At 33.9% G+C, this 17947-nt stretch overlaps 2 protein-coding genes and 2 pseudogenes across 2 annotated transcripts; all 4 read left to right on the top strand.

The window, feature by feature from the left end:
* The first annotated feature begins 763 nt into the window (after positions 1-763).
* On the top strand, positions 764-1708 carry LOC107136208 (olfactory receptor 5K3-like). Its single transcript, XM_015478400.1, has one exon. The coding sequence runs from the start codon at positions 764-766 to the stop codon at positions 1706-1708; it is 945 nt and encodes a 314-aa protein (XP_015333886.1).
* A 2598-nt stretch (positions 1709-4306) lies between these two features.
* LOC107136073 overlaps positions 4307-17947 on the top strand; it is a 31918-nt pseudogene continuing 18277 nt past the window's right edge.
* Positions 8964-9947, top strand: LOC107136024 (olfactory receptor 5K3-like). Its single transcript, XM_015478262.1, has one exon. The coding sequence runs from the start codon at positions 8964-8966 to the stop codon at positions 9945-9947; it is 984 nt and encodes a 327-aa protein (XP_015333748.1).
* Positions 16316-17713, top strand: LOC107136023 (annotated as a pseudogene).

The following is a 17947-nucleotide window of genomic DNA, read 5'->3' as shown; positions in this document are numbered from 1 at the left end:
TGAGGATTAAACACAGAACTTTATCACTGAGCTACACACATAGAGATATTTTGTTTCAAAATAAATAATGAAAAACTAAGTTTCTAAATCCAGCCTCCAAATTTTTAGCCCTCTGTCTCACCCTCCCTAGTTGCTGGGATTACAAGTGTGATATTACGAACATCATATTTAAGGTATTTTTTAAAAAACTGATATGGAAATTGCTTGGGAAATGGATCAAACATGGATACCCTAAATGTTTATATGATTATGAATAAAAACTTAAAGATAAAATTTCTGTGCTTTTTTTGTACCAGAAATTGGACCCAGGAGTGCTTAACCACTGGGCAACATCCCCAGCCTTTTGGGTCTTTTTGTTTGTTTGTTTTGTTTTTTTGAGATAAGATCTTATTAAGTTGCTTAGGGCCTCATTGATTTGCTGAGACTGGCTTTGAACTTGTGATTCTCCTGCCTCAGCCTCCCAAGCCACTGGAATTATGGGCATGCACCACTGTGCCCAGCAACTTTCTGTTCTTTAACCATCCTGCTTGGAATTCTCAAAATATCCTTGTTAATTTTGATAATCCCAGATAGAGGGCATAGTTGCTGACTCTTCAAGAAAGACAATTGTTCCCTGGAAGTATGTGGCATTTTGTGCTCAACATAGCATGGTTCAGTAATGAAGAAATTCCTCTACCAGCATAAAAAAGAAAAGATCAATGGAAAATTGTATGCGGTTAATTAGAATTTAATGTCTCATTAACATCTATCTTAACAGACAAAGATGACTAAGGTCAACCATTCATTGACAAATGAATTCATCCTCATGGGACTTACAGAAAACCCAGACCTTAAAGCCCTTCTGTTTGTGGTATTCTCTGCCATCTATCTGGTCACCATGGTGGGGAATCCAGGTTTGCTGGCCTTGATTTACATGGAGCACAATCTTCACACACCAATGTACATCTTCCTGGGCAACCTGGCTCTCATGGATTCCTTGAGTTCCTGTGCTGTTACTCCCAAGATGTTGCAGAACTTCTTTTCTGAGGACAGAAGGATTTCCCTCTCTGAATGTATGGTACAGATTTATTTTCTCTGTATTGCTGAATCAACAGACTGCTTTCTTCTGGCAGCAATGGCTTATGACCGCTATGTGGCCATATACAGACCACTGCAGTACCACACCCTGATGTCAAAGAAACTCTGTATTCAGATGACCACAGGAGCCTACACAGGTGGAGTCCTGCATCCAATGATTGAAGTAGGGCTTTTGTTAAGGTTGGTTTTCTGTGGGTCTCTTCAGATCAATCACTTTTTTTGTGATGTCCTTCCATTATACAGACTCTCCTGTGTTGATCCTTATATCAACGAATTGGCAGTACATATTTTGGCAGGGTCAATTCTAACCTTTACTATTACTGTAGTACTAATATCTTATATCTGCATCCTTTTCACCATATTCACAATGAAATCTAAAGAAGGAAGGGGCAAAGCTCTATCTACTTGTGCATCCCACTTTCTCTCTGTATCAATATTCTATGGTTCTCTGCTCTTCCTGTATGCTCAACCAAGTTCAGTTAATGAAGGGGATAAAGATGTACCTGCTGCTATATTTTATACTCTAATAGTTCCTTTATTAAACCCTTTTATTTATACTTTAAGAAACAATGAAGTAATAAATATTATAAAAAGAATTATGAAGAAGAGGCCATGTTGTAACTTTCTATAACAAGTTTCATCTCCATTGAAAGACTGATTTCTACTTTACAGTACTTTTTATGAACCTACAAATACTGAGAAAGTGGATAACAATCCCTTCAAAATAAAAAAAAAAATAACTCCAAAGGGAGAGAGTATGCAAAAATATACTTAAAAATAAAATGTGTGAAATCAATCAGGAGTGAATTAGATAATTATTCATGACTGTTGTAGCAGAATTAGGCCTAATTTTCAACAAAACAAATATTAGAAATAAAGTCAGAGTGTATATATATATATATATATATAAAAGTTGCCTCCATTTAATACTGTTAGCAACTTTCTTATATCCCAAAGAATATTTTTTACAATCACTGGCATATTCTAAGTTCTCAAATGTTAATTTTTCCTTAAGCAACTCCATCTGTCTAAGTAAACAATGTGTTTGAATTTGATTTTTGAATTAGACTTTAGTTATTTCAAGAGATTATATTTCAGTATGTATTTATTCTCTAAAAAATAATATTTTCATGTTTAGTTTTATTCACTTTTAATCTCGAATTCTCTATAATAGAGTATCTGTATATTGTGATTTAACAACATGTAGTTAAAATGGTGCTCTTTGAGTAAAAGAAGATGATAGAAGGAGAAGGAAGGGGAGAGCATGTGGAAGGATGGGGGATGAAATCTAGTAAATCTAGATAGATGTATCTGTACATGCTCTGTCCATGTACAGATATATCACAATGAATCTCACTTATGCATATGTAATTATAATGCACAAATTAAAGTAACAACAATTATAATAGAAGGGAGAACAGTAGAATAGAGCAAGCAGATTGGGGTGAGGAAGGAGAGATGAAAGGGAAGGCACCAGTGAATGAGATTGATCAAATTATGCCATGTGCATGTATTAATATGGCATAATGAATCCAACTGTTATGTATGATTATAATGCACAATTAGAAATGTTTTTCATTATAAATCCTGGTCAATTTTATTTTTTTATATAATTTGTTTATTTGTACATCATACCACAAAATTGTAATTAATGAAAATATCAATGAAATGAAATTTTTTTAACCTGACATCATTGCCTGATTTGTTATTCAATAGGATTATGAAAACCCTGGTCTGAGTCTTATGAAATGTATTAATATATATAGAATTAAGAAGAGATGGAAACATTTTTTTCCAAAATAATTGAAAGAAAAAAAAGGAGTGAAAATCCTTGGCACCTGACCAAAATATTTATTCACCAAATAAATTAACAAACATAAAAGAAAAATAATTTTCTGAAATATATTCTCTGCTAAACACAGGCTAGACTTTTCATGTGTATTAAATAATTAACTAAAGAGACTTTTTTTGTTTTTTTCTTGAATGAAACCTCATACACTGATATGTTTAGTAGCTTGCCTAAGTTCAACTAGGTAAGTCAAAATAAACTGGAGTGTAAATCAATACTTTATTTTTTCCACATGCTTGGTGATTCAGGAGATGGAGATAATATTATTTGAGGTATTTAGTTGTAAAGTAGCATGAGATATAAACAGTACAATTAAGGATGGAAAAAAATTGATCACTGGAGCAAAATATAAATTATACTGACCAGAATCTATGTTTGTGAAAATCAGTGTGCCTCTGCCTATGAGAAGATGGGTAAACAGTGGAACAGAGCCATCATAGTGGCTAACTGTTGGAGAGATCCTTGGTGAATTTGGGAAGGGAAGGGGGAAATGTGTCAGATTACTGAGAAACTTAATGCCATTCTGAGAATCTGAATTTATTTAGAGGCATGAGACATTGGTGTCTTCCCGGCAATAGTGTAAAATAATTGTATCTCTCAGAAAACTGACTTGGCAATTGATTAGAAAAAATTCACATATTAGGTGATAAGATCAGAACTCAAGCATAATTTAAGAAAAAAGAGGAGTATACATATATATTTTTAAAATATTAATTTTAACTCTTAGTAAATAAAATGAAGCCTACTTTCTTCCTGCCTCCATCATGTCATATCTGATTTTGTATTACCAGTACTCAAGCAGTGCCTGACATCTGCATACAGCACATATTTCCTTCTAATGTTTTAATAGAATTATGTTAGTTAATGTATAGTGGGGTTCATTATTTTTACTTTTAAATGACTAAAACTTTTTTAAAATTTTTCAATATTAATATCTAATATGTGAAATACAGATCAATACAACCTACATAAATAACAGCTCTTTAGGAACATACTTATGTTTTAAGAGTGTAAACAAATGAAAAGATCACAAAATTGAGAAACTTAATTGAATGGAGAGTGTACATTCTATGTTTATGGACATTTTCAGCTATCAAAAGTACATTTCTTGATTCCCTTTCCCTCTTCTAATAATACCATAATTTATGCCATACATTTCCAAATAACTCGTGTCTAGTCCTTATGAACATTGATTCCCAAACAAATTTGATAGAAGATTATGTGATTTATTTGGGACCAATGGGACAAAAGAAGTGATGTTTTTGGAAGTTTCTGGGAAATGAATCTCTTTTGTATTTAGAGAGATCCACAAAAAAATATCTGGACAGGAAAGAGATGCTTCTTCCTTTTTAACAGATAGCAGTCATCAGGTAAGTCACGATGGTGGCATACAAGTACATCTTGGAGTTGTGGAGGAAGAAGCAGTCTGATATGATGTGCTCTTCTCTGTAGGTCCCCTGCTGACAGTACCACCTGCTCTCTGCTTCACAGGGCCCTTTACCAAATTCCCCCAGATAAAGTGTACAGACTGGGATACAAGGCCAGGCAGGGTTACGTCATCTGCAGGATGCATACATGCCATAGTGTCTGCAAATGCCCAGTTCCTAAGGGTGTAATGTATGGCAAGACTGTCCATCATGCTGTTAACAAGGTAAAGTTGGTTTGAAAGCCTGTTGTTGTGGAGCAAGCTAGAAGCAACTGTGTGTATTCTGTGAGTCCTGAATTCTAACAAGGTCCTTGAAGATTCCACATAAAAATTCATTCAGGTTATCTTTATTGATCCATTCCATAAAGCTATCAGAAGAAATCTACACACAGTAGATCACCAAACCAGTCATAAACACAGGCGGATATTGAAGCGGACATTTGCAAACCACAAGAGTGGTGACTTTCAAAGGAGGTTCCACCACACTTTTTTTGGTTCCTTGCAGTTTGGAGAAGACACAATACCCCCCAACTCTATTTTCACCATTTAATTTTTGTTTAGTTCATACATAATAAAGAATTTAGCACAGTCATGTCTGCCTAAAAGTGTTATTTGTTGAAAGTAGTTTGTAGATTATTTCATGAATGTTTAGCCAAATTGTGGAAGTTAAAGTGCAATGATGTTTGAAGATAATAACTGAATGTGTACCTTTTTTCTAAAACAGTAAACTTTTCTTGTCTTTGCTTTATCTTTATAGGGAGTTACATGTCAGAGGTTAATACATGCTGGGTGGTATAAGCTGTATAAAATAAATTTTGTAACAGATGAATGTTGGAATGAGCATTGTCAATTTTTTTGGTACATATGATAAAATATGCAGCTTCATGGGATAATGCAATGCTCTCCTAACTTTGAAGTGGTTGGGTATTTTGAAGTTTGAGACATACTAACTTTAAAAAATTTATTTTGGTTAGAAATCTGTAGGACGGATGGAGGAAGTCCTAAACCTATACCATGAGCATATGTAGAAAATGTGAGCTAAACCAAAGCCCATATTTTAAAATTTAGCCCAGTGTTTCATTTGTAAAGTTGTTATTTCTGAAAGGAAAATAGTTCCCTAAATGCCACCATGTTTATAAGAGTAAACCTTCTGCAAAAGTGTTTCTCACAAATCTAGGTTAACCTAAACAAAATTGCCTCTCTCTACAGTAGTGTAAATTCACATAAAGTATGAAAGCTAATTCAATTCTATATCTCTATGGAATCTAGAATCCTGAATTTGTCACACAGTGGTCATTTGTGATGTTATGCCACTATCCTTTAAATTGATGGGAATTTAGCTTTAGTTGTTGTTTCCCTTAAGATCTTAAGCTAGTAACAAATGCTAGGGTGGTAATCTGATAAGCCAGTGGCCATTCAAAAAGTTTCATTCAATTTTGAAGTTAGAAACTGAATGTCAGTTTTAATCAAGATTTTAAAATTCTTATCTGTAACACTAATTTGTAACAAGTATAAATCCTCTGTTTCTAGCATATTCCCATGTTCTGGCTTTCTTGGTTTATTCTTTATTCTGTAGATGTGTTTTGTGCTTTGTTATGGCTTGGATTTAAGATGTCCTTTGTGTTAATGTGAGAATATTCAATGATGAAATGATTGGAATGTGACAAAATTAACCTAATTTTAATTAGTCCATCCTACATTTAACAGACTAACTGGGTGGTAAGTGTAGGCAGGTGGGACATGACTAGAAGAGGTAGGTCACTGTTGACATGCTCTGGAAAGGTTCATCTTCTCTTCAACCCCTTGCCCTCTCACTCTGTTTCCCAGTCACTAGGTCCTTCTGCCTCTAGGCCCAGAGTAATGTGGCCTGCCACTCATTGGCTGAATCTCTAAAACCAAGAGTTCAAAATAAACAGGTATTGAAACATTGCTTAAAGTTCCCTATTTTTTGAAAAAGATAAAATTTTATTTTTAATTTTTTAGCTGATGCATAAAACATAAAAATTCATGTGTTATTGGGTTCTGTCAGGTTTCAATATCTGTTTCCATTATGTATGATAGGAGTTTTCAAAAGTATACTTATCTCCAAATTCTTGAAGATACATAAAATAAACCTTGACAGCTTTGCAAGCCAATCATACTTTATAAGTGACTTTTTTTCTAGTCATCTTATGATGCATAAATTAAATAAGGGAACACAAAGTCTGAGTTTCAGAGAATGAATCTAAAGTATTTGGTCAAATTCATTGTAAGACATGAAATAAAGGAAAGCAGCACTATTTGATCACATTACACTTTGCCTCTACAAATCCAACTCTCTCTTCAAATATCTCTTTAACTTTCACTTCAAGTAATCAGTACAAATCGTTTTTCTGCCCATTATAGTATTCATGTAAATAAGATTTGAGAAAGAGAGAGTGAAAAAAAAAAACACAAAGAAAGAATTAAATGTGCAAAAAATCATGATCCAATCTATAAACAGACTTTAGTGATGGCCATTTGATTGAACCCCAGAATCTTAACCTTTATTCCTTTTTCATTAATGTCGCTTTGGCTACTGGTGTTTTGGGAAACTTGCCTCTCAGACTGAGAATCTGTGCAGAATTACCCTGATGTCAGCGCCAATAAAATCCCTTTAGAATCAATGGACAACTTTAACTGTACCCCAAGGCTAACCTAATTGTTTACTCTGACCTATGAATAGAAAAACTGCCCTAGATTTTTATAATTTATTCCCCAATGTTTTAAAGACCACATTTTAAATCTTGATTTCCCTAAAATGTAGAACATTCGGTGTCCAAGAACTATGGTAAAATGTTCATCAGTGAACTCAGTGTGAGAATAGATTACTAATTTATTTATAATATAAACTTGAACATATTTCTTTAAAATACTTTAGTAATTTTTATGGTATTTGAATTTTATTCATTTTTTAAAATTTGTCTCTAAATTGAAGACATTATGGAAAGAACAAATGACACACAGTAAGTGGCTCATTCAGAGTATTCTGAGTTCAAAAGTACCATAGTTTTATCACCAAACTTACAGGTAAGTCTATAAAGGACCTGGTAAAATAATTCTGAGTCATATATTAAAAGTCATTTCTGATTCAGAGGAATAATTATACTTTGAATTGGAGAAGAGAAAATTTGTTTTCACTAATTATTTTGTGATACAACATCTCCTAAATAAAATGATAATTTTTGAAAACAAAAAACTATTTTTCCCAAGTACACATAAATATTTTCAGTATATTTACCAATATGTGTTGCAAAAAGTAATGACAGAACTGTATTTTATATTGTTACATTTTGTTCAAAATAATAAAATTTTGAGGGATATTTTAAAAGTGTAGTCTACTTCAAATATAATGGGCAACTTATTCATTGATTATAAGTGTCTAGCAATCAAACTCTAGAACCTTATCACATTATTTGAGCAAAACAGTTTATGAAATTCAGTATAGAGAAGAATAAGAAGCAAAGAAATAGCCAAAATGTGTTTTTAAAACAACGAAAATTTTAACAACTATTATAGACTCTTGTCAAAAATTAATATCTAAAATATGTGAACCCAATAACTTGTAGAAATTTCTGGGAGAAAGACAATCTTACTACTCTTTAAAACCTATGTTGTTTCTATATTTGAAATATTGTTGCCAAGTAATAGTAAATATAAAGTAAAGTGAGGTGAGCATTGAAATTCAATAAATATATAGCAGATTGGGAGTAATTCAGTTTCTAAATTTAAATAATCAAAAAATGTAGAATCTCTATGAGACTCAACAAAAATATAGACATTGGTTTCTATACAACAATTTGAGAGTGCATGAGACTACATATAAGATAATATTCATTAAGAATATGTACACTATGAATGGAGACTTTCTCAACAAGTCTCACAACATTAAATATGCATAGAGTACACATAAAACTAGAGAAAAATATTAGGACAAGTGGATAATAAACAAGGAATGGTAGAAAAAAATAAGGGTAGGATTCAAAATGTGTTTAAATGAATATAAAAAGATTTTATAATTTATTAAGAATTTTAAAGATTTTTATGTTTCTACTCTATTAAAATAGTTAGAAATTTTTATAAAATATTCCTAGATAAAATTATCTGAGAAAGTTTAATAAGCTAGAGAAACTGTTTCTCAAACTCACTGTAATTTTGCACAGCTTTAAATAATTAGCCTATTGGTTGTTTAAAATATCAAAAGACCGATTACTTTAAAATATTGAATCAATTCCATAAAGAAATATGTACAATATTTTTTAATTTGCTAAGAAGAAAGTTACCATGAGAACATATATTTTAACTCAGAAATGTCAAGTTAATTAAACCAACTATGAGACATTCCACGGACCTAGGTAGAAAGAACTTTTTCACACAATGAGTACATGAGAAATTTCAAGGCAAATCCTGTGTGCAAAAATCATGCTATATTTATTCTCACAAGACCTAACAATTTTCAGGAGAGAGCATAGGGTGATTTGAAGAAAAGATGATACCCTTGATACATATGATAATTAGATGGGTGAGTTAGACATTTCTACTTATGATGTCAATTGAATTTCTCTACAACATAGTTCAGCAAAGAAGTCAGGAATGCCTGTGGCAAATCACTCCAGTACAAATGAATTCATCCTCATGGGACTTACAGAAAACTCAGACCTGAAAGCCCTTCTGTTTGTGGTGTTCTCTGCCATCTATCTGGTCACCATAGTAGGGAATCTAGGGTTGGTGGCCTTGATTTACACGGAGCGCCGTCTTCACACACCAATGTACATCTTCCTGGGCAACCTGGCTCTCATGGATTCCTGCTGTTCCTGTGCCATCAATCCCAAGATGTTACAGAACTTCTTTTCTGAAGACAGAAGGATTTCCCTCTATGAATGCATGGCACAATTCTATTTTTTCTGTTTTGCTGAGACTACAGACTGCTTTCTTCTGGCAGCAATGGCCTATGACCGCTATGTGGCCATATGCAGACCACTGCAGTACCACACCCTGATGTCAAAGAAACTCTGCATTCAGATGACCGCAGGAGCCTACATAGCTGGAATCTTGCATCCCATGGTTGAAGTTGGGCTTTTATTTAGGTTGGTATTCTGTGAGTCTCACCAGATCAATCACTTTTTTTGTGATGTTCTTCCATTATACAGACTCTCCTGTGTTGATCCTTACATCAATGAATTGATGATATTCATCTTGGCAGGATCAATTCAAATTTTCACTATTACTATTGTCCTAATCTCTTATTTCTATATCCTTTTCACTATATTCACAATGAAATCTAAAGAGGGAAGAGGCAAAGCTCTATCTACTTGTGCATCCCATTTCCTTTCTGTGTCGATATTCTATGGTTCTCTTCTCTTCATGTATATTAGACCAAGTTCGGTTAATGAAGGAGACACAGAAAAACCAATTGCCATTTTTTATACTCTAGTCATTCCTTTATTAAATCCTTTCATTTATAGCCTAAGAAACAAGGAAGTAACAAATGTTATGAAAAGAATTATGAAGAGGCACTCTCTTCAGAGTAAAATGAATTTTACTCAGTCACTTCAGAGTAAAATATTAAATTATTAAAATGTTAATAGTGTTTGAGTGAAATTACCTACATAATAATAGGGTTCCATTTGACATAATTATGCATAAATGGAATATATTTCACTCTATTTCAGTCCCCAGTGTTTTCTCTTTCCCTCCACTATGACCTGTACCTGTTCCCCTTTCTCTGTTGTACTGGTCTTCCTTCTATTTATTTTTTGGTTATTATAAATTAGTGCTTTACAGGTATGCATAAAATGGCATTCTCTGTAGTGTATTCATATATGTAGCTAATGTAATTTGGTCAATTTCATTCTGCAGTTCCTCCCTTTTCCTGTTCCACTTATATCCTTAGTCCCCTTACTTTACTCAATTGACCTACCCTCTATTTTTATAGAATCTAATCGCCCCTGCCTTTCTCCTTACTGACCTCTAGTTTCCCATAAGAGAGAAAACTTTTTTTTTTTTNTCTCCACTGTGAGTTCTGCTGTGGTGAATAAGGTTTGATTTGGCAACAAAAGCTTTGCCACATTCTGTACATTTGTAGGGCTTCAAGAGAGAAAACTTTTGACCCTTGCTTTCTGAGTCTGGTTTATTTCACTTAGAATTGATGTTCTTCTGTTCCATCCTTTTACCAGCATGTGTCATAAATTTATTTGTTTTTTTTTTTTATGGCAGAGTAAAATTTCATGGTGTACATATACTACATTTTCTCCATCCATTCATCTGTTGTTTGGTTCCTGGGTTGGTTTCATAACTTGGCTATTGTGAGTTAATATTTAGTATTGTGATATAAATACTAATGTGTCTATGTCACTATAAAATGCTGATTTTAATTCTTGGGGGAGAATATGAAGGAGTGAGTCATATGGTGATTTCATTCCTATCTTTTGAGGAATTTTCATACTGCTTTCCATAAGTGGTTATACCAATTTGCAGTCCCACTCACAATGTTTGAGTGTACATTTTCCCAACATTCTTGAGAGCATTTATTTCTATTAGTATTCTTGGTTGTTCCATTCTGAATAAAGAGAGATGAAATCTCAGTATACTTTTGATTTGCTAGGAATGCTAAACATTTTTTTTTCATGTATTTGTTGGTCATTTGTATTTCTTCTTTTGAGAAATGTCTGTTTAGTTCCTTTTCCCATTTGTTATCTGGATTATTTGATTTTTGGTGTTAAGTTTTTTTGAGTTCTGTATATATCCTGGATATTGAACTAATATATAAAAACATAAAAATTGTACATGATACTCTGATATTGTGTCATATTTGAATACATGTATCAATTTTGTTTGATGAGAGTTTCATGGAAATATACTTATCTCCAAATCATGGAGTTGTGTACAATAAACATTTACATGCCAGTCATACTTGAATAAATGGTTTATTTCCCTAGTTGTCTTGTGATGCATAGGTTAAATAAAGAAATGTAATAGCAGAGTTTCAGAGAAGTATTTTATAGAATTTGGTCAGATTCATTGCAATAAGTAAAAAAAGAAAAAGAAGAAGAAGGAAAGTAGCATTGGTTAATCACACTACATTCTTCAGAAATCCAATTCGCTATTCAAATCTCTCTTTAACTTGAATTTCAAATCATTAGTATGAATCTTTTCTCCTAACCATTATAGTCCTTATGTAAACAAGATTTGATACAAAAGAGATTTAAGTGTACAACTAATCAAGATAGTCCTTAAATAGACTTTATTTATGACCATTTGATTTAATTCAGAATCTCAACATACATCCCTATTTAACTAATTTTGTTTGGGTACTGGTGTTTTAGGAACCATGCATCTTGGATTGGGAATCAGTAAAGATTTACCCTGAGGTTAATCTCAATGATATTTCTTTATAATCAATAGACAACTTTTAACTGTGCTCTAAAGCTAACATAATTATTGTCACTGACATATGGGTATGGAGGTTATTTTAGATTTTAATAATTTATTCCCTAATGTTGTAAAGACAAAATTTTTCATATTAATTTTCAAAAAAACAGAGTTTCACATGTCCAATAAGCTATTATAAGGTGGGAAATAGTGAACTCAGTGAAAGAAGGATTTTCTAATTTATATTTAATAAAAATGTGAATATATTTCTTTAAAATACTTCAGTAATTTTTAATGCTTTGAATGTTATCCACTTTTTTTAGATCATCACTAAATTGAAGACACTATGGAAAGAACTAACGACACTCAGTAAGTGGCTCATTCAGAGTATTCAGAGTTCAAAAGTAACAATTTTATCACCCAATATGCAAGCAAGTCTATAATGGACCCTGTAAAATAATTATGGGTTTTATGGTGAAGTCGTTTCTGAATCAGAATAATACATTGCATTTGGAAAGAGAAAATTATTTTTTACTTATTATTTTCTGATGTAATATCTCCTAATAAAATTATAATTACTGAAAATTCAACCTATTTTCCAGAATTCACATGAATATTTTCAGTTTATTTGCCAATAAGTGTTATTAAAATAATGACAAAAGTAGTATTTTTATATTTTTACAAATATTCTGAGGGGTATTTTATCAGAGTAATAGACCTAAAATATAATAGACAATTTATTTTTCTCATAGATTATAATTAACCTCTAGTGATAAAATTACAGACAACCTTACCATATTATATGAATGAATAGAAGTATCATATATTAAATATACTTCAGATAAGAATAAGAATTAGAGAAATACTAACCAAAATTTTTTTAAAACAATTCATATTTTGAACAACTATTGTAGACTTGTATCCAAAATTAATATTTGAAACATTTTTGAAGCTAAAGACTTATGCTGATTTCTGGGAGATAAGAAATATAATTTTACCATTCTTTAAAACCCATGTCGTTTCTGTACCTGAAATATGGTTGCCAAGTGATAATAAATATACTGCAAATTTCTGTGAGCACTGAACTATAATAAATATATAGCAGATTTCCAGGAGTAAATGAGTTTATGAATCTAAATTATAAAATTAATGAAGAATCTCCATTGGACTGAAAAAAAATGTAGACATTAGAGAACTTTGAAAGTGTATAAGACTGGGTATTTATCATGAATGAGGTGCACACCGTTAATGGAGACTTTCTCAACAAGTTTCATAATGTTAAATATGCAACAAAGGACACTTAAATCTAGGAAAAATATTAGGACAAATGCATAATTAAGAGAAATAATTCCCTAATAGGTGCAGGGTCTCTGGTCTAATTCCTAGGTCCTTGATCCACTTTGAGTTGAGTTTTGTGTATGATGAAAGATAAAGGTTTAGTTTCATTTTGCTGCATATGGATTTCCAGTTCTCCCAGTACCATTTGATGAAAAGGCTATCTTTTTTCCAATGTATGTTTTTGGCACCTTTGTTCAGTATGAGATAACTGTATTTATGTGGGTGTTTCTCTGTGTCCTCTATTCTGAACTATTGTTCTACCAGTCTATTTTGGAGCCAATACCATGCTGTTTTTGTTAATATTGCTCTGTAGTATAGTTTACTCTGGTATTGTGATACCTCCTGTTTCACTCTTCTTGCTAAGGAGTGCTTTGGCTATTCTGGGTCTCTTATTTTTCCATATGAATTTCATGATTGCTTTTTCTATTTCTTTAAGGACTGATATTGGGATTTTAATTGGAATCACATTGAATCTGTATAGCACTTTGGGTAGTATGGCCATTTGGACAACATTAATTTTGCCTATCTAAAAGCATGGGAGATCTTTCCATCTTCTAAGGTGTTCTTCAATTTTTTTCTATAGTATTCTGTAGTTTTCATTGTAGATATCTTTCACTTCTTTTGTTAAGTTGATTCCCAAGTATTTTATTTTATTTCATTTCTTTGAAGGAATTGTGAATGGAGTAGTTTTCCTAATTTCTCTTTCTGAGGATTCATCACTGATGTATAGAAATACTAGGCCCAAATCTTTATCATGTCAGATTAGGACTCATCTTCCTTAACAAGACTCCAAAAGCGCAAGAAATAAAATCAAGAATCAATGAATTGGATAGATTCAAACTAAAAAGCTTCTCAGCAAAAGAAACAATCAATGAGGTGAAAGAAGAGCCTACAGTATGGGAGCAAAGTTTTGCCACACACACATCAGATAGAGTACTAATCTCCAAGATATATAAAGAACTCAAAAACTTAACACCCAAAAAACAAGCAACTCAATGAATTAATGGGCTAAGAAGCTGAACAGACACTACTCAGAAGAAGATATATAATCAGTCAACATAAATATGAAAAAAATGTTCAACATCTCTAGTAATTAGATAAATGCAAATGAAAACTACTCTAAGATTTCATCTCACTCCAGTCAAAATGGCAGTCATCAATAATACAAGCAACAATAAGTGTTGGTCAGGATGTGAGAGAAAAGGCACACTCATACATTGCTGGTGAGATTGCAAATTGGTGCAACCAATCTGGAAAGCAGTATGGAAATTCCTTAGAAAACTTGGAATGGAACCACCATTTGACCCAGCTATCCCACTTCTCAGTCTATACCCAAAGAACTTAAAGCCAGCATACTATATTAACGCAGCCACATCAGGGTTTATAGCAGTTCAATTTGCAATAGCTAAACTGTGGAACCAACGTAGACACCCTTCAATAGACCAATTGATAAAGAAACTGTGGTATATATACACAATGAAATATTACTCACAATTAAAGGAGAATAAAAATCATGGCATTTGCAGGTAAATGGATACAATTGGAGAATATTATGCTAAACGAAGTAAGCTAATCTCAAAAAGCCAAAGGTTAACTAAGAACAGAGTAGGGTCGAAGAGCATGAGAAGAAGATTAACATTAAATAGGGATGAGAGATGGGAGGGAAAGGGAGAGAGAAGGGAAATTGCATGGAAATGGAAGGAGACCCTCAGAGTTATACAAAAGTAGATACAAGAGGAAGTGAGGGGAAAGGGAAAAATAATACAAGGGGGACAAATGAATGTCAGTAGAGGGGGCAGAGAGAGAAGAGGCGAGGGGAGGGAAGGGGAGGGGGGATAGTAGAGGATAGGAAAGGCAGCAGAACACAATAGACACTAGTATGGCAATATGTAAATCAATGGATGTGTAACTGATATGATTCTGCAATCTGTATTTGGGGTAAAAATGGGAGCTCATAACCCACTTGAATCAAAGTGTGAAATATGATATATCAAGAATTATGTAATGTTTTGAACAGCCAACAATAAAAAATTAAAAAAAAAAAAAGCCAAAGGTTAAATATTCTCTCTAATAAATGGATGTTAATCCATAATGAAGAGGCATGGGGAAAATGGAGGAATTTTATTGGGCAAAGATGAGGGAGGAGAGTGAAGGGGAGGGGTATGGGGGCAGGAAAGATGGTGGAATGAGATGGATATCATTACTGTAGGTACTTGTATGACTGCACATATGGTCAGATGCTACATCATGTGCAACCAAAGAAATGAAAAGTTATGTTGCAATTGTGTACGATGAATCAAAATGAATTCTGCTGTCATATATACCCAATTAAAATAAATAAATGTTAAAAAAGAGAAATGATTCCTATGGAAATCTGGCATACAAGATAGGACTAAAATCCAGAATGTGTTAAAATTAATATAAAACAGTTTTAACTTATTAAGGTATTCAAAGATAATTTATGTTCCTACCTGTCTTAAAGGATAAATAGAGTTTTCATGAAAATATCACCACGTGACATTAACTAGGAACTGATAAATAGGTAGAGAAAATTTTAATAAAACTTGGCAATTCTGAGCATTTAGTCATTTAAATGGTCAAAAGAACCACTAAATTTTTAAACAATACATTGATCCCATAGGGCAATATAATTTTATTTTAAATTATTGGAGAGAATGTTAGCATAAGAAAGGGTCTTTTAGGTGATCCAAGATGGCAGGCCAGAGGGAAGCAGCATTCTGTGTTGCTTTAAGACCCAGGTCTCAAGTAGCTGGAATACTGCTTCTCTGAGAGTGATAGAGGATCCCTACACAGATGCTCTCATGCAGAAATTACCAGCATTATGCTCACAGCAGGGTTCGGGGCCTCAGAGTTAGAACAGGACTCCCAGCTGCCAACACCCAACTCCCAACTACTAACCCACACAGGGCTCCCCGGGGGCCTTAGTAGGATCACTGCATCAACACTGGCACAGAACTCCCAGATGCTGCTCTGCTGCCACACAGGACACTCAGCTGCTACCCACCCTCAGGACCTCCAGCCCCCACTCCCCTGTGGACCCCCATCTACCAATGTGGGGATCCCCTAGTCACCTCCATTTTTCAACTTGGCAGCTACTGCCATAGTCTCCTATGTGTGATAGTCTGCCTGCACCTGGGGACATCCCACAGGCTCTGAAGACAGCCAATAGCCACAACACTGCACTCCACAGAGCTCATCTCTGAACACATTGCACAATGCCATCGCCTGGTTCCCCCCACCTGACCCAACTTCCTGGCACTGGAAGTGGCCTGCCTTCATCTTGGGTCACCTTCCTCTCCATCTTTGGTGGGGCCAGCTCGCAGAGTGGAACTCCAGCTGGCCAAGTACCAATTTTCCAACTACCTCTTCTCCTCAGAGGCAGGTAACCCAGCACAGTAACTGCCCAACACAAAACAGGTCTCAGTAGGACTGGTGCACAGTGTGACCAAGATGCTGCACATAGGAGCTCCCATGAGAGAGGTCCCTTAATTGGAAACTAGTAAGGGAGAGGGAGAGGGTGCAAATGCCATAATTTTACTCTTCTTTAAAGCTGAATAATATTCCATTTAGTATATATATACAAAACACATTTTCTTTATCTATTGAGGGACACCTAGGTTGGTTCCATAGTCTAGCTATTGTGAATTGAGTTGCTATCAACATTGATGTGATTGTGTCACTATAGTATGCTCATTTTAAGTTCTTTGGGTATAAACCAAGGAGTGGGATAGCTGAGTCAAATGGTGGTTCCATTCCCAATTTTCTGAGGAATCTCCATACTGCTTTCCATAATGGTTGCACCAACTTGCAGTCCCACAAGCAATGTATGAATGTACCTTTTTCACCACATCCTTGCCAACATTTATTGTTGCCTGTGTTCTTGATGATTGCCATTCTGACAGAAGTGAGATGAAATCTTAAGAGTACTTTTGACTTAATCTCTAATTGCCAGAGATTCTCGACTTTCCAGCAAGAACAAATGTTGTTTTACTCATGAGATTCACAAATCACCCAGACATGAAGACACTTCTGCTTGTGGTATGCTCTGCCATTTATCTGGTCACTATGGTGGGGAATCTAGGGTTGATGGCCTTGATTTACATGGAGCGCCGTCTTCACACACCAATGTACATCTTCCTGGGCAACCTGGCTCTCATGGATTCCTGCTGTTCCTGTGCCATCACTCCCAAGATGTTACAGAACTTCTTTTCTGAGGACAGAAGGATTTCCCTCTATGAATGCATGGCACAATTTTATTTTCTCTCTCTTGCTGAAACTACAGACTGCTTTCTTCTGGCAGCAATGGCTTATGACCACTATGTGACCATATGCAGACCACTGTAGTACTACACTATGATGTCAATGAAACTTTGCATTCAGATGAATACAGAAATCTTCATACCTAGTAATCTGCAGTCTGTGATTCATGTAGAATGTCTATTAAGGCTTTCTGCAGGTTTCATCAGATTGATCAAAATTTTTGTTATCTTTTCATTGTATAGACACTCTTATACTGAACCTTTTATTAATAAACTAATGATATATATTTTTCCATAACAATTTAAATCATTACCTTTTCCACTTTATTGATTTTCTATTTCTGTATTGTTTTCACTATTTTAAAAGTTAAATATAAGAACAGGGCTGGAGTTGTAGCTCAGTAGTAGAGCATTTGCCTAGCACAAGTGAGGCCCTAAGTCTGATCCTCAGGAGCACAAAACAAACAAACAAATAAATAAATATTAAATTCTTTAAACAATTAAATACAAGGAGGGGACAAGTAAAGCATTTTCTACCATTGCACCCCACACCCAGTCTCAATATTCTACATTTTTCTTTTCACATAT

The sequence above is a fragment of the Marmota marmota genome, unplaced genomic scaffold (genome assembly GCF_001458135.2).
Source record: "Marmota marmota marmota unplaced genomic scaffold, marMar, whole genome shotgun sequence".
NCBI classification, from domain to species: domain Eukaryota; kingdom Metazoa; phylum Chordata; class Mammalia; order Rodentia; family Sciuridae; genus Marmota; species Marmota marmota.
Note: the sequence above shows the minus strand (reverse complement) of the source record. Positions and strands in the feature narration are given on the sequence as shown.

Coding starts and splice junctions, on each gene's coding strand:
- LOC107136208 (XM_015478400.1), top strand. CDS start 764: ATGACTAAGGTCAACCATTCATTGACAAATGAATTCATCCTCATGGGA.
- LOC107136024 (XM_015478262.1), top strand. CDS start 8,964: ATGCCTGTGGCAAATCACTCCAGTACAAATGAATTCATCCTCATGGGA.